Source organism: Neophocaena asiaeorientalis, unplaced genomic scaffold (genome assembly GCF_003031525.2).
Source record: "Neophocaena asiaeorientalis asiaeorientalis breed wild unplaced genomic scaffold, Neophocaena_asiaeorientalis_V1.1 scaffold348, whole genome shotgun sequence".
Taxonomy (NCBI): domain Eukaryota; kingdom Metazoa; phylum Chordata; class Mammalia; order Artiodactyla; family Phocoenidae; genus Neophocaena; species Neophocaena asiaeorientalis.
The window spans coordinates 2,707,952-2,724,193 of NW_020172672.1; the positions used below are offsets into that span (position 1 = coordinate 2,707,952).

Below are 16,242 nucleotides of genomic sequence, written 5' to 3' on the forward strand. Positions count from 1 at the left end.
GTTTTTTTTTTTTTTTTTTTTTTTTTTTTTTGTGCAGTACGCGGGCCTCTCGCTGTTGTTGGCCAACAGGCACATGAAAAGATGCTCAAGGGCCTCTCCCGTTGCGGAGCACAGGCTCCGGATGCGCAGGCTCAGCGGCCATGGCTCATGGGCCCAGCCGCTCCGCGGCATGTGGGATCCTCCCGGACCGGGGCACGAACCCGTGTCCCCTGCATCGGCAGGCGGACTCTCAACCACCGCGCCACCAGGGAAGCCCCTGGTGACTTTTTAAGCTGAAGCCAATGCTCATTTACCATTCCAAAAATTCTAGGGCCCTTAAGAATTATGCTAAATCTACTCTGCCTGTGCTCTATTGGAAAAGCAAAGCCTGGGTGACAGCACATCCATTTACAACATGGTTTACTGTATATGTTATGTCTCAACAGTAGATCTCACTCTTGAGACCTACTGCTGAGAAAAGAAGATTCTTTTCAAAATATTACTGCTTATTGACAATGCACCTGGCCCCTCAAGAGCTCGGATAGAGATGTACAATGAAATTCTTTTTTTTGTTTCATGTTTGCTAACACTATCCATTCTGCAGCCCATGGATCAAGAAGTAATTTTGGGCACTTCCTTGGTGACCCAGTGGCTAAGACTCCGCGCTGCCAATGCAGGGGGCCCGGGTTCAATCCCTGGTCGTGGAACTAGATCCCACATGCTGCAATTAAGAGTTCACATGTTGCAACTAAAGATCCTGCATGCTGCAACTAAAGATCCCACATGCTGCAACTTAAGATCCCTGACACTGCAGTGAAGATCCCATGTGCCCCAACTAAGACCTGGCACAGCCAAATAAATAAATAAGTAAATAAATATTTTTTTAAAAAAGGAGTAATTTCGACTTTCAAGTCTCATTATTTAAGAAATACATTTCTTGGGCTTCCCTGGTGGCGCGGTGGTTGAGAGTCTGCCTGCCAGAAAAATACATTTCTTAAGGCCATAGTTGCCATAGATAGTGATTTTTCTGGATCTGGGCAAAGTAAATTGAAAACCTTCTGGAAAGTATTCACCATTCTTGATGCCATTAAGAACACTTGTGATTCATGGAAGGGGGTCAAAATATTGAACATTAACAGGAATTTGGAAGAAGTTGATTCCAACCCTCATGGATGACTTTGAGGGGTTCTGGACTTCAGTGGAGGAAGTAACTGCAGTTGTTGTGGAAATAACTAGAGAACTAGGATTAGAAGTAGAGCCTGAAGATGTGACTGAATTGCTGCCATCTCATGATAAGAAAAAAAATTTTTTTTTTTTGGCCACACCACGCAGCATGTGGGATCTTAGTTCCCTGACCAGGGATTGAACCCACGCCCCCTGCAGTGGAAGCATGGAGTTTTAACCACTGGACTGCCAGGGAAGTCCCTCATGATAAAATTTTAACAGATGGGGAGTTGCTTCTTAATGGATGAGGAAAGAAAGTGGTTTGTTGAGATGGAAACTACTCCTGGTAAAGATGCTGTGAACATTGTTGAAATGACAAAGGATTTAGAATATTACAAAAACTTAATTGATAAAACAGCGGTAGGATTTGAGAGGATTGACTTTAATTTTGAAAGATGTTCGAGTGTGGGTAAAATGCTATCAAACAGTGTTGCATGCTACAGAGAAATCATTCATGAAAGGAAGATTCAGTCGATGTGGCAACCTTCATTGCTGTCTTATTTTAAGAAATGGCCACGCCCACCCCAGCCTTCAGCATCCACGACCCTGATCAGTCAGCAGCCATCAGCATGGAGGCAAAACCCTCTACCAGCAAAAAGAGTATGATTCACTGAAGGCTCAGATGATGTAGCATCTTTTAGCGAAGTATCTTTTAATTAAGATATGTTCCTTTTTTTAGACATAATGCTTGCACACTTAATAGACCACAGTATAGTGTAAATGTAACTTATATGCACTTGGAAACCAAAAAATTCATGTGACTCGCTTTATTGCGGTGGTCTGGATCCACACCCACGATATCTCAGAGGTATGCCTGTATAAGGCTAGATTCCCCGACTCCCCGACAATTATCCCTCAGCAAAGAAAGAATTACCATATTATCAGAGTCGTTACAAAGTCTTTTATATTACCTACTGCTTGCTCAGTTATTTTTTTCACCCAGTTGCTTTTCTCTGTTTTCAACAACATGTTTTTTTTGTTAAAGTCCTAAAAAACTTAACATATCAATAGGTATAGTAACTATTACTAGGGTTATAACTTAATAATTTGCAAATATTGAATGTCATAATAAATTATTAAAGGTAAAACAATATGTTACTCAGTTATGGAGATAGGAATATGTATTTATGATGTGAATGGAAAAAGAACAGTTGTCCTAATGAAATGCAAATGGATATTTGTTATAAACAGAATTTCCAGTAACAGCATCATGTACTTTTAAAAAGTCTTGTAACTTAAATGACATATACCAAAATGATGATGATGTGCTATGTAAGCCTATGTTAAATAACTCATGATGGCTTTTGTGACGAAGAAAGCTCTGTTGCTAAAGGTATATGTAAATGAATTGAACAAAAGTGTTTTATGAAATAGGGTAGAAATATAGTATATCTAAATATATTTTATAGAACATTTTAACTGTAAAGACATTGACTTTCACCAAAATTTACAGGTTCAGATTGTCTAAAAGCCTTTTCTTTCCTTGTTGGGAAAATTACAAGTATAGGAAAATTCCTATAAAGTATAGGAGATAACTTTAGTCCATCAGTATACATCCTTGCTTTTATTTCTTAGGACTCTTATTCCCTCCCTTATTTTTCACATTTGTGCCCTGACTTCTCATTTATGTTTTATATATGCCTATCCTGCCTATCTTTAGCACCTAACACATATTATTGGTGATGAGTTGTATGTACTATATTACTTTGGTCTCTTTGCAGCTTGTTAATATGTATTTTTGAATGTTGCTTTCCTACAAAGAACATTCTACTGTAGATAAAAATGTAAATACAAATATATGTTTTAGAGTGACATAAATATAAAATGCAAATATAAACAGAAAAATATCTAGTATTTTTAATGATTGTATTTGTATTAAAATAGTATGTAGATAAAATTCAAACTTCTGCAGAAATATGGATAGGCTCAAGTTCCAATAGTCACTTGTAAACCAGTGCCTTTGGGGAAAATGTATTCTGAGTTTGTTCGAGGTTCTTAGCTGGCCTGCTGAAATCAATTTGACTCCCTATGTAGTTGGAATTCTAGGAAGTTATATTTTGGGTTTTTTTCCTGTGGGCAAGTATGCCTGAATCCTGACATTGGGAGTAGTTTCTTTTTCTTCTGCAGCCCGTCCTATGAAAGGAGGTATTTACCTGCAGTGCTTAATCGTCAGCCCCCGAAGGGGGCTGTGACAAGGGCCGAATCCCTAGAGTTAGGGTTGTGACACAAGGGCTTTCCTAAGTCCTTTGGGGGCAGCCTACATACAAAAACCCTAAGGTTTAAAAACAGTCCTTTTCCTTCTGATCCAACCTCTTTCTTCACCCCTAATTAATAGTCATTGTCTACAATTTATGGGCAATATTTGGTTGCTAAGACCTTCTCCCTCCCTTTTCCCCCAACATTCTCTCTGTTGACCAGAAATGAAAGGGGGTACAGATATGGAACTGAATTCTGCACTTTGCAGGAATTAGCTTATGCATTTATCTTTCTTTGTGAATAAGCCAGAAAGGATTTTCCATCAGGATGAGGAAGTACAGGTATTCCCACAGCTTCAGGTATACCAGTAGAAAAGCTAGAACCCAGGGCCAATTGGCTATCTTGGTATATATAGCTTTATGAAGACTGGTTCTTAATTCTTTGCCCGGTTGGCCATTTGTGCCCAGCAGAATAGCCATAGGCCTGATGCATTTGGGGGTAGGCTATGGAAGGAAGGGAGTACCCTTGTTATCGCTGTCTAGTTTTTCTTCTGAAAAAGTTTTAAGAAAAGTTAGTCCGGATATTATTGATGGATGGAATTTATAATTTAGGACAGGATTAGTATCTGTGGTTCCCTGTCCCATCCCCAGGGCATAAGGCATACTGCTTTCAAATTCTGCTAATTTTTGTTTTCATTTACCAGATTTTTTTGGCTATAATTTTATTTTTACTTCCTTTTCTATTACATGTTGACAGAGCAGACAGGACTTTAAAGCTAAGAAAAATTTAAGTTCAGTTTTTCTGTCTAAATATCTCACTGATTGTTTATGTTGTAGCTAGGTAAAAGCACCAACTACCTTGGTAGTTGGCAACATTCAGTGATCCCAAACCACACAAGGAGAGAAGCTTGGACTTAAAAGGAATAATCTGAATGAATTTAGTGTTTTGAACTTGGAAGCAAAACTGTTACTCAGTTTTTTCTTATAGCTGGATATCGAACTATGATTTATCGTAAGGCAGCAAAGAAAGGCCCCAGGGGAATGACAGTTGTATTTATTAATTACAAATTTATGGCTAAACATTTTGAGGAAAAATATCTAATTAAAGGAGATGTGTAGAAACGTGACCTTCTTGCTATCTATTTGTTTTGAAAGGCTGACCTAAATTTGTTTTTTCACTTCTACGATTCTGTTTTGTTTTTCTTTTCTTTTGGCTGTGCCGCACGGCTTGTGGGATCTTAGCCCCCCAACCAGGCATTGAACGCAGGCCCTCAGCAGTGAGAGCACGGAATCCTAACCAGGGAAGTCCCTTCTATGATTCTCTTAACAGTTACTCTACTATTTTAGAGACAGTGAGGTTCAGTCTTCAGTGTTTGCGTCAGAAGTTTTCCTTCATAGTACAGAGAGACCCTCTGCCCCTTGTCCCTAGTTAGTTTCTTTTCATGAAACTTTGTCAAATAGTTTCTGAAAGCCATTGTTTTTCTCATTTTTCCAGTGATTTCTGTGGAACCAGTGGAATTTTCCATGATCATCCCAAACCAATGCTTTCTGTGTAAATTGATAGACTTTCTCACTGAAAGGGAAGAGCAATTACTGTCCTATGTTTGCTAGCAGGTACTTTGCTTCATAGTTGGATGAAACTGGGGATGTTGGAGATTATAAATTTGTACTTGGCATATATGAGGGGGAAGTGCTTGATGTTCTTTTGTTTGGTGATGATATCTTACTGGTGAGAGAAGAAAATAAACTTTGATTTAGAGCAGGTATCAATAAACTACGGCCCATGTAGTTTTTGTATGGCCCATGAGCTAAGTAAGGATGGTTTTTACAGTTTTTAGTGGTTGGAAAAAAATCAAAAGAAGAGTAATACTTTATGCTATGTAAAAATTAAATGAATTTCAAATTTCAGTGTCTACAAAGTGTCCATAGAGTTTTATTGGAAAACACCATGTTCATGTTCACGTTCGTGTATGCTGCCTATAGCTGCTTTCAGACTACAACAGCAGAGTTGAGTGGTTATGACAGATCATATGACCTGCAAACTGTGAAATATTTTTTGTTTCAAACAGAAAAAGTCTGCCAACCCCTGATTTAGAGACAATTGGGCATTACGATGAAGAGCAAGGACTCTGGAGCCAAACTGCTCCTTAACGTCTCATTCTGAGACCTTGAGCAAGTTACTTACCTCTTTGTGCTTCAGTTTCTAAATTTGTAAAATGGGAAGAATGATAGTGCTGACTTCATGAGGTGATTGTGAGGGTTAAATGAGTTAATATACATAAAGCACTTAGAAATGTGCCTAGCACGTGGTGTTCACTAAGTGTTAGATGTTAGTTGATATCTCAGTATGTTAGTTGGCACTAAGTATTGTAACATGAACTGGAAAAGATGCAGTGAAATCAGTTCTAATTGAGAACAGCTACAAATATATTAGGGAAGGATACGCATTTGTTAACAGTATGCTTCAGATCTCGACTCAGTGGTGTAGAAAATAGAGAAGATTAAGAGTCCACCACAAAGCATAATTGCTGCACAATGAAATGAGCATTGTGTAAAAGATAGCTTTTCTGCCATGCAGTGTGCCTGCCATAGGGGAGAATTATTCACTTGAGTTTTGAAATGAAATGTAAGATAAATTTACTTCATGGCACTGTTAATTCCGGTATGACCATTTCTGTGATTCCGAATGGCTTTCTCAAGAGTCCTATCAGAAATATATTTGGCGTCTTGAATAGCTTGAACCTATCACTCCTGGCTGAAATAACACAACTTTTTAACGTTCAGGATAAACTGTCAGAATTTAAGAAGTGGTGTAAATGGCTCAGTCTCCTAGCTTGTTTCTCAACATTTGACTTTCCTCACCAGAGAGAAAAGAGTGAAACATTTGTCCGTCTAACTTTTTAAATTGTAGTAAAAAACACGTAACATAAAATTTATCGTTTTAACACATTTTTAAGTGTTCTGTTCAGTAGTGTTAAGTATATTTACATTGTTGTGGAATGCATTTCCAGGACCTTTTCATTCTGCAAAACTGAAACTCTACACCCATTAAACAACAACTCTTCACTATCTCTCCCACCAGCCCATGGCAACCATCATTCTGCTTTCTATTTCTATGAATTTGACTACTTTAGATACCTCATATAAGTGGAATCATCCAGTATTTTGTCTTTTTGTTACTGGCTTATTTCACTTAGCATACTGTTCTCAAGGTTCATCCGTGCAGCAGCATGCGACAAGAGTTCATTCCTTTTGGGCTTCCCTGGTGGCGCAGTGGTTGAGAGTCCGCCTGCCGATGCAGGGGACACGGGTTCGTGCCCCGGTCTGGGAAGATCCCACATGCTGTGGAGCGGCTGGGCCCGTGAGCCATGGCCGCTGAGCCTGCGCATCCGGAGCCTGTGCTCTGCAACGGGAGAGGCCGCAACAGTGAGAGGCCCACGTACCGCAAAAAAAGAAAAAAAAAAAAAGAGTTCATTCCTTTTAATGTTGAATAATGCATCATACATATAGACCACATTTTGTTTATCTATTCGTCCGTTCATAGACACTGCATTGCTTCCATCTCTTGGCTATTGTGCGTAATGCTGCTGTGTACATGACTGTCCACATATCTTTTCGAGATCCAGCAGTTTATTCAGGATTCGATTTATTCTTTGGAATAAATACCCAGAAGTGGAATTGCTAGATCATATGGTAATTCTATTTTTAATATTTTTGAGGAACCACCATACTGTTTTCATAGAGGCTGCATCATTTTACTGTCCCACCAACAGCGTACAGAGGTTCCAATTTCTCCACACCGATGCCAACACTTGTTATTTTCTGTCCTTTTTTTTTTTTTTTCTGGTTAATTGATAGTAGCCATCCTAATGGGTATGTGGTAATATTTAATTGTAGTTTTCATTTACATTTCTATTCATCCAACTTCTAAGAGGATTGATCTTATGTAAAGTATCTAACATAGTTCTTAGTAAGGAGGCTTACTACAATTTTGGGGGCTATGTTTGATCTGAATATCTAGAGCTCTCTGACAGCTGTTAACACTTCCTGCCATTCAGGGATGTATAATTGAGAATTAAGATTTTTTTTTTAACTTCTTGCAAATAAGGTGACAAACGGCCTTGATGTGGAACTTGACCTATTGATAAGGCATCCATTAATGAGAAGAATGTAGATCATGTCTTTGTAAAAGATGAAAGCTAATATACTCTTTTTCTAATATGAAAACCTTTTTATCGCTATTAAAATTTTAGCTCTCTTTTCTAACTATAAAAGAAATACATGCTTATTACCAAAAAATCAAGAAAATACAGTAAAACGTAGGTTTACATTTGGAATACAACACGTTGTATATGTACAGTTAATGCTGCTGCCTGTAGCTGTAGTTTTTACTGTTATATTCCATTGGTAACTAGTCTGCCGTTTTCCATTTGATTTTCAATTGAGGTCCCCCCCCACCCCCAGTTTTTGGTAAAAGTCTTATGCTGTGAGTGTAAGAGTTTCTTTCATTTTTATGCTTATGAGAGAAATTGCTGGATCTTGGGTGATGTATCTATCAATTTATATTTCTGCTAGCAGTTTACAAGAGGTCTGGTTGTCCATACTTAATTTTGTCTGATTTCTTAATTTTTGTTCATTAAGATGGGTGTTAATGATATATTGTTGAGGTTTTACATTGTATTTTGCTCATTACTGATGAACATGTTTTCATGTTGTTTTTATTGGCTGTTTATATTTTTCTGTGTAAGTTCTGTCTGTTGTCCTTTATTTTCATTGGTCTGCCTCTTTGTTATTGATTTTGAAGGAATTCTTTATATTTATTCTTTATATAATATTATATACACATACATATATAAATATATACATATTGCTATATACAGTGATACATGTTTTTAAAATAATTAATTAATTTCATGGAAAGTCATTTTATTTTAAATACAGCAGTGTGTACATGTCAATCCCAAACTCCCAATCTATCCCTCCACCCCACTCTTCCCCCCTGGTAACCATAAATTTGTTTTCTAAGTCTGTGAGTTTGTTTCTGTTTTATAAGTAAGTTCATTTGTATCATTTTTTTTTTTTTAGATTCAGCATATAAGTGATATCATATGATATTTGTCTTTCTCTGTCTGACTTCACTTAGTATGATAATCTCCAGGTCCCCCCTGTTGCTGCAAACGGTATTATTTCATTCTTTTAAACGGCTGAGTAATACTGTATATATGTACAATATTACTTGTATATATGCACCACATCTTTATCCATTCATCTGTCGATGGACATTTAGGTTGCTTCCATGTCTTGGCTGTTGTAAACAGTGATGCAGTGAACATTGAGGTGCATGTATTTTTCTGAACTATGGTTTTCTTCAGATATATGCTAAGGAGTGGGATTGCTGGATCATTACAGTAGCTCTGTTTTTAGTCTGGAAATGAGGGTGTTGAACTAAATGATCTCCAAGAATTCCAGTTCTTAAGTGAACATATCATATGGAAATCAGCATCATGCAGAACTTCTATAAATATTCTAAGCAGTGTATGTGTTTGTATGTATTTATGTGCATGTTTACTTTGAAATTCTTGTCAATTTGTGTGTGTGTGTTTCTGTTTGGAAAAAGTTTTTCAGGGAACTTTTTTTTTTGCAATGAATATTAGATTTATTAAAGCTATAAATTAACTTAGAATTTTAAACTCAACTCTTTAAAAATTGAACACATTTTAACAATCATTTTTAAGAGATTCGGTTTTTTCATGTAGCTTAAGATCCCTTGAATTTAAATTGCATTTATAAATTTTAAGTAAATTACGTAAATTATCTAACAAACCTTTTGGAGTACTTAACTCTTCTAAACCTGATATTTATGGATTTTGTAAGATTTTAAATACATTTTATAAGCCTAGATCTGTTATTCAATGACATTTTAAATTGAAATCACCAGTGTAATTTTTTAGATACACTAATATGAAGGGCTTCTTAATCTAAGCATTTAAAAATACCAAATAGGACTTCCCTGGTGGTGCAGTGGTTAAGCATCCACCTGCCAATTCAGGAGGCACAGGTTCGATCCCTGGTCTGGGAAGATCCCACATGTCGCGGAGCAGCTAAGCCCCTGTGCCGCAACTACTGAGCTTGTGCTCTAGAACCCACGAACCACAACTACTGAAGTCTGTGCGCCTAGAGCCTGTGCTCCGCAACAAGAGAAGCCACCACAGTGAGAAGCCTGTGCACCGCAATGAAGAGTAGCCCCCGCTCGCCGCAACTAGAGAAAGTTGCAGCAATGAAGACCCAACGCAGCCAAAAATAAATAAAATTCAAAAATAAAAATACCAAATATTTACCTATTATGCCTGCACTCAACCCAAAAGTATTAAACTTTAGGCTTGATTTACTTTCTTTTCCTGCATCCCAGTTCCAACCCACACTGTTTCCCTCTCTCTACCTCCCAAATAACTGTCTTATTTTTTAAACTTTTATCATATCTGTCTTTGAAACCTCCCTGGTTCATTAGAACCTTTTCAGTTTCACCTTCTCAAGCGGTTTGAGGATATCTTTCCAAGTAAATTTAGAGCCATGTTCTCAGATTACTGAGGTGGAACCTTATGAAAACATGTGAAATCTAGAGCTGTAAACACCTGGGATAATTTTTTTCTCATGAAAAGGGGCATAACTTGAGCCTAGTTTTATAGGCTTTCCTAACAGTGACTCTGAGTCATGCCTTCCAAGTGGGGTGTTCTCCAGCCTGCCAGCCCCGGACTCACGTCCACATCACTGAATTCTCAGGTATGATGGCTGTGCAGTCCCCACGCCCAGGATGCTTCTGACTTATTTCAATAAATCTATTTATTGCTTGATTCTATTCTGTATTCTTTTATTCGTTTTATTTGGCAGGTTACAATTTTTCAGTATTTTAAGCATTTAAGTATTTTAAAATAAAACATTTGGATTTTGAATGTCCCCCATGTCTTATCTGGTTTTATAGTCATAGTTCTAAGGTTATTCTCGTAAGTTTTAACTTGGGATTTTCTAGAACACAAAGTTTATATCCTAAAAAAAAGTTACAGGGAGCACATAAACAGAGATTATATGTATTTGGATCACAACCCTGTCTTATTCACATATTATATAATGTGATACCTTAACTCTCTACTTGTATTATAAGCTTTTTGGCATGGACTTTGTAACAGTGCTGTCCAGTGGACATATATTGTAAGCCACATACGTAATTTAAATGTAGCTACATTAAAAATAAAAGTAACAGATGAAATTAACTTTAATAATATATTTTATTTAACCCAATATAATCTAAATATATTTCAACGTGTAATCAGTATAAAAATTGAGATATTTTGCATTCTTTTTTTCATACTGAATTTTCAAAATCTAGTGTTATTTTATTCTTAGTGCACATCTCAATTGAGGCTAACCACATTTCAAGCACTCAATAGCCACACGTAGCAAGTGGCTACTGTATTGGGTGGTGCTGTCTTATACTTTTACAACTTAGTGCTAGGAACACAGTTGTTGCTTTGTGTGAGAATGTGTGTGTTTATTATTTTAGTTACAGATTTCTCTCACTGAATAAAGTATAAGATATTTTAAAATTCCTATCTTTATTTTCTTTCTCTTTAAGGCCCTTCCTTCTTCCATGATTATAGTAGCAGTCTATTGTCCTGTGATAGCTGCTGTTTTCATTGTTCTGAAGATGGTCAACTATCGACTCCACAGAGCACTTGATGCTGGAGAGATTGTAGATAGGAACACAAATGATTTCACAGATCAGCGAGCCAGAGCTGAGCAAGGCAACTGTTCAACGAGGAGAAAAGACAGCAATGGCCCAAGGTAAGGAAACCCATGCCACTCAGTTTGTAACGATGCAGTGATGCATGTGTACAGTGATGTGATTATTGTGTCATGCCTGTTCTGTTAACTGCTTTTAAGGCAGTGGTAGATCTTACCACCGTTGATACAGTGACAAGTGTGATTGTCACACTAGACCACAGCAAAGCTGACTGGCTCTCTGGGGATAAATCAGTATCCTTGGCCTTGTTAATAAATAACATTTTAGAACAATAATAGTCATAATAGTGTAATAGTTATTCATACCAAAGACCAAAACCAATGGAAAACAGGTTAAAGAAATAATAAAATATGGCTTTATAAATCTAAGTATTTGTTTTTATACATATAAATAAAATGTGTATATATATCTTAAGCAAACTGTGATTATATTTTACTTGACATTTATAATCTACAGTTTTCATTTTATCCATTGTAGATTTTTTTCAATTTTTTATTCTCACCTTAGAAAACTTAGCTGTTCCTTCCCTAGATCTTAGCATGACTGACTTCCTAGGGTTCAACTCTGTGTAGCTGTCACCCCTTTCTGGAGGCGTTCCTGGAGCCTGTCTCAGCTAAAATAGTCCCCTACTGCCCTCAGTCACATTCTATCCCATTACCTTGGCCTCACCCACTTTCTCTTTCTGACAGAGGGATCTATTTATCATAGTCAAAAGGTTATAGTGACTTTATAGAAATAATAGGTGTCCCTAATATAATTTTTAAACAGTTGCTATATGAGCACTTGACATTTTTAAGCTCATACAGTCCTCAAAAACAATTCTATGAGATGGTTGCTGTTATTATCCCTGATTTGCAGATGTGGAAAGTGAGGTGAGAAAGATCAAATAATCTAGGCTGTCAAGCTCTGGAGGTGAGGCCATGCTTTTAACCACTATGCCGTGTTTCCAGTCAGTATAATATGAAATATTTCAGGTTCAAGATATAAATAATATCACTAAAAGTGGGTACTCAATATCTATTAAGACAGGTAATGTTTCTGTATATTCTCCAGTGCACTGAAAGCCTTCATCCTTTTTCAGTTACATTTTCCTCCATCCCTAACATGATTACCCTGTTTGTTCATTGAACAGATATTTTACCTTATAATAATTTTGTTAATAGCATAAATCACTATCTGAAATTATCTTACTTAATCATTTGTTTGCATTTATAAGCTTTTTGAAGGCAGGGCCTTGTTTTTCTTACAAACTATTATATTCCCATGTTCCAGAACAGTGTCTTGCACTGATAGGTACTCAGGAAATACTTTGAACTACTGAAAATACTATTTCTGTGATAGTATTTTTTTGTTTGTTTCTTTGTTTTTTTATACAGCATGTTCTTATTAGTCATCAATGTCAATTCCAATGGCCCAGTTCAGCACACCACCATCCCCACCCCCCCTGTGGTATTCCCCCTTGGTGTCCATACGTTTGTTCTCTATAACTGTGTCTCAACTTCTGCCCTGCAAACCGGCTCATCTGTACCATTTTTCTGGGTTACACATACATGCGTTAATATACAATATTTGTTTTTCTCTTTCTGACTTACTTTACTCTGTATGACAGTCTCTAGATCCATCCACATGTCAACAGATGACTCAATTTCGTACCTTTTTATGGCTGAGTAATATTCCATTGTATATATGTACCACAACTTCTTCATCCATTCATCTGTCGATGGGCATTTAGCTTGCTTCCATGACCTGGCTATTGTAAATAGTGCTGCAGTGAACATTGGGGTGCATGTGTCTTTTTGAATTATGGTTTTCTCTGGATATATGCCCAGTAGTGGGATTGCTGGATCACATGGTACTTCTATTCTTAGTTTTTTAAGGAACCTCCATACTGTTCTCCATAGTGGCTGTATCAATTTATATTCCCACCAACAGTGTAAGAGGCTTCCTTTTTCTCCACACCCTCTCCAGCATTTGTTGTTTGTAGATTTTCTGATGATGTCCATTCTAACTGGTGTGAGGTGATACCTCATTGTAGTTTTGATTTGCATTTCTCTAATAATTAGTGATGTTGAGCAGCTTTTCATGTGCCTCTTGGCCATCTGTATGTCTTCTTTGGAGAAGTGTCTGTTTAGGTCTTCTGCCCATTTTTGGATTGGGTTGTTTGTTTCTTTAATATTGAGCTGCATGAGCTGTTTATATATTTTGGAGATTAATCCGTTGTCTGTTGATTCATTTGCAGATATTTTCTCCCATTCTGAGGGTTGTCTTTTCGTCTTGTTTATGGTTTCCTTTGCTGTGCAAAAGCTTTGCAGTTTCATTAGGTCCCATTTGTTTATTTTTGTTTTTATTTCCATTACTCTAGGAGGTGGATCAAAAAAGATCTTGCTGTGATTTATGTCAGAGTGTTCTTCCTGTGTTTTCCTCTAAGAGTTTTATAGTGTCCGGTCTTTTACATTTAGATCTCTAATCCATTTTGAGTTTAGGGAGTGTTAGGGAGTGTTCTAATTTCATTCTTTTACATGTAGCAGTCCAGTTTTCCCAGGACCACTTATTGAAGAGACTGTCTTTTCTCCATTGTATATCTTTGCCTCCTTTGTCACAGATTAGTTGACCACAGGTGTGTGGGTTTATCTCTGGGCTTTTTATCTTGTTCCATTGATCTATGTTTCTGTTTTTGTGCCAGTACCACATTTTCTCGATTACTGTATCTTTGTAGTATAGTCTGAAGTCAGGGAGTCTGATTCCTCCAGCTCCGTTTTTTTCCCTCAAGACTGCTTTGGCTATTCGGGGTCTTCTGTGTCTCCATACAAATTTTAAGATGATTTGTTCTAGTTCCGAAAAAAATGCCATTGGTAATTTGATAGCAATTGCATTGAATCTGTAGATTACTTTGGGTAGTGTAGTCATTTTCACAATATTGGTTCTTCCAATCCAAAAACATGGTATATCTCTCCATCTGTTGGTATCATCTTTGATTTCTTTCATCAGTGTCTTATTGTTTTCTGCATACAGGTCTTTTGTCTCCCTAAGTAAGGAGACAAAAGACCTACCTAGAGAGACAAAAGGTAGGTAAAATACCTACAATTCCTAGGTACTTTATTCTTTTTGTTGCAATGGTAAATGAGAGCGTTTCCTGATTTTCTCTTTAAGATTTTTCATCATTAGTGTATAGGAATGCAAGAGATTTCTGTGCATTAATTTTGTATCCTGCAACTTTACCAAATTCATTGATTAGCTCTAGTAGTTTTCTGGTGACATTTTTAGAACTCTCTGTGTATAGTATCATGTCATCTGCAAGTAGTGACAGTTTTACTTCTTCTTTTCCAATTTGTATTCCTTTTATTTCTTTTTCTTCTCTGATTGCTGTGACTAGGACTTCCAAAATGTTGTTGAATAATTATGGTGAGAGTGGACATCCTTGTCTTGTTCCTGATCTTAGAGGAAATGCTTTCAGTTTTTCACCATTGAGAATGATGTTTGCTGTGGGTTGTTTGTATATGGCCTTTATTATGTGAGGTAGACTCCCTCTGTGCCCACTTTCTGGAGAGTTTTTATCATAAATGGGTGTTGAATTTTGTCAAAAGTATTTTCTGTATCTATTGAGATGATCATATGGTTTTTATTCTTCAATTTAGCGTGTTTCTCCTTGGGTTTATCTTGTATGGGACTCGCTGCGCTTCCTGGACTTGGGTGGCTATTTCCTTTCCCATGTAAGGGAAGTTTTCGAGTATAATCTCTTCAGATATTTTCTCGGATCCTTTCTCTCTCTCTTCTCCTTCTGGGATCCCTGTAATGCTAATGTGGTTGTGTTTAATGTTGTCCCAGAGGTCTCTTAGGCTGTCTTAATTTCTTTTCACTCTTTTTTCTTTATTCTGTTCCGTAGCAGTGACATCCACCATTCTGTCTTCCAGGTCACTTATCCATTCTTCTTCCTCAGTTATTCTGCTATTGATTCCTTCTAGTGTAGTTTTCATTTCAGTTATTGTATTGTTCATCTCTGTTTGTTTGCTCTTTAATTCTTCTAGGTCTTTGTTAAACATTTCTTGCATCTTCCCGGTCTTTGCCTCCGTTCTTTTTCTGAGGTCCTGGATCATCTTCACTATCATTATTCTGAATTCTTTTTCTGGAAGGTTGCCTATGTCCACTGCATTTTGTTCTTTTTCTGGGGTTTTATCTTGTTCCTTCATCTGGTACATAGCCCTCTGCCTTTTTATCTTGTCTATCTCTCTGTGAATGTGGTTTTTGTTCCACATGATGCAGGATTGTAGTTCTTCTTGCTTCTGCTGTCTGCCCTCTGGTGGATGAGGCTATATCTAACTCTGTGATAGTATTTTTAATGACTACACTGTATTCCATTTTGTGGGTATACAGTACCTTAATTTAGCTATCTTGTTTTTAGTTATTTCAATTATTTTCTAATTTAAATTTGTGTTAGATCACTGTGGTGTTCAAAGTTTAAATGACTAAATTTTTTATCATGATTTAGCAGAAGTAGAATTACCGGAAAGCTACACCCATTTTAAAGTTTCTCAATATATATTGCCAAATTCTGAAGATTTTTACCTTTTCATTACTGTGATCAGCAGTTTGAGGGCTTCTTTTTTTGTACATTTCACTACACTATTTAGTATTTTCACAAACTGGTAAATAATTCATTGTTTACTTTTTTCAGTTTTTGGATTACTAGTGAAATGGAGCTATTTTTCTTGTGCTGTTCCATTTATATTTGTTATTTTGTGAATTGTATATTTTTCTGTTGGTGGTTAGTTTTTTACTATTGATTTGAAGAAGATATTTATGAAGGATATCATTTTGTGTCAAATACTTTTCCTCACTTTATGGCAGTTTATTTATATATTTATATGCCACAATTAATTTTTCTGTGATGTGTTCCATTCAATGAGACTTTATTAGTTCTGTCTTTTTTTTTTTTTGTGGTACGTGGGCCTCTCACTGTTGTGGCCTCTCCTGTTGCGGAGCACTGCTCCGGACGCGCAGGCTCAGCGGCCATGGCTCATGGGCCTAGCCGCTCTGCGGCACGTGGGA

At 36.9% G+C, this 16,242-nt stretch overlaps 1 protein-coding gene across 14 annotated transcripts in view; it reads left to right on the forward strand.

The window, feature by feature from the left end:
* PCNX1 (pecanex 1) overlaps positions 1-16,242 on the forward strand; it is a 247,314-nt gene that overhangs the window by 19,963 nt on the left and 211,109 nt on the right. For all 14 annotated transcript variants that reach the window (XM_024739610.1, XM_024739614.1, XM_024739619.1 and 11 more), the window contains exon 2: positions 11,029-11,237. In XM_024739610.1, the coding sequence (XP_024595378.1) occupies positions 11,029-11,237 (209 nt within the window). The remainder of the gene's footprint in view (positions 1-11,028; positions 11,238-16,242) is intronic.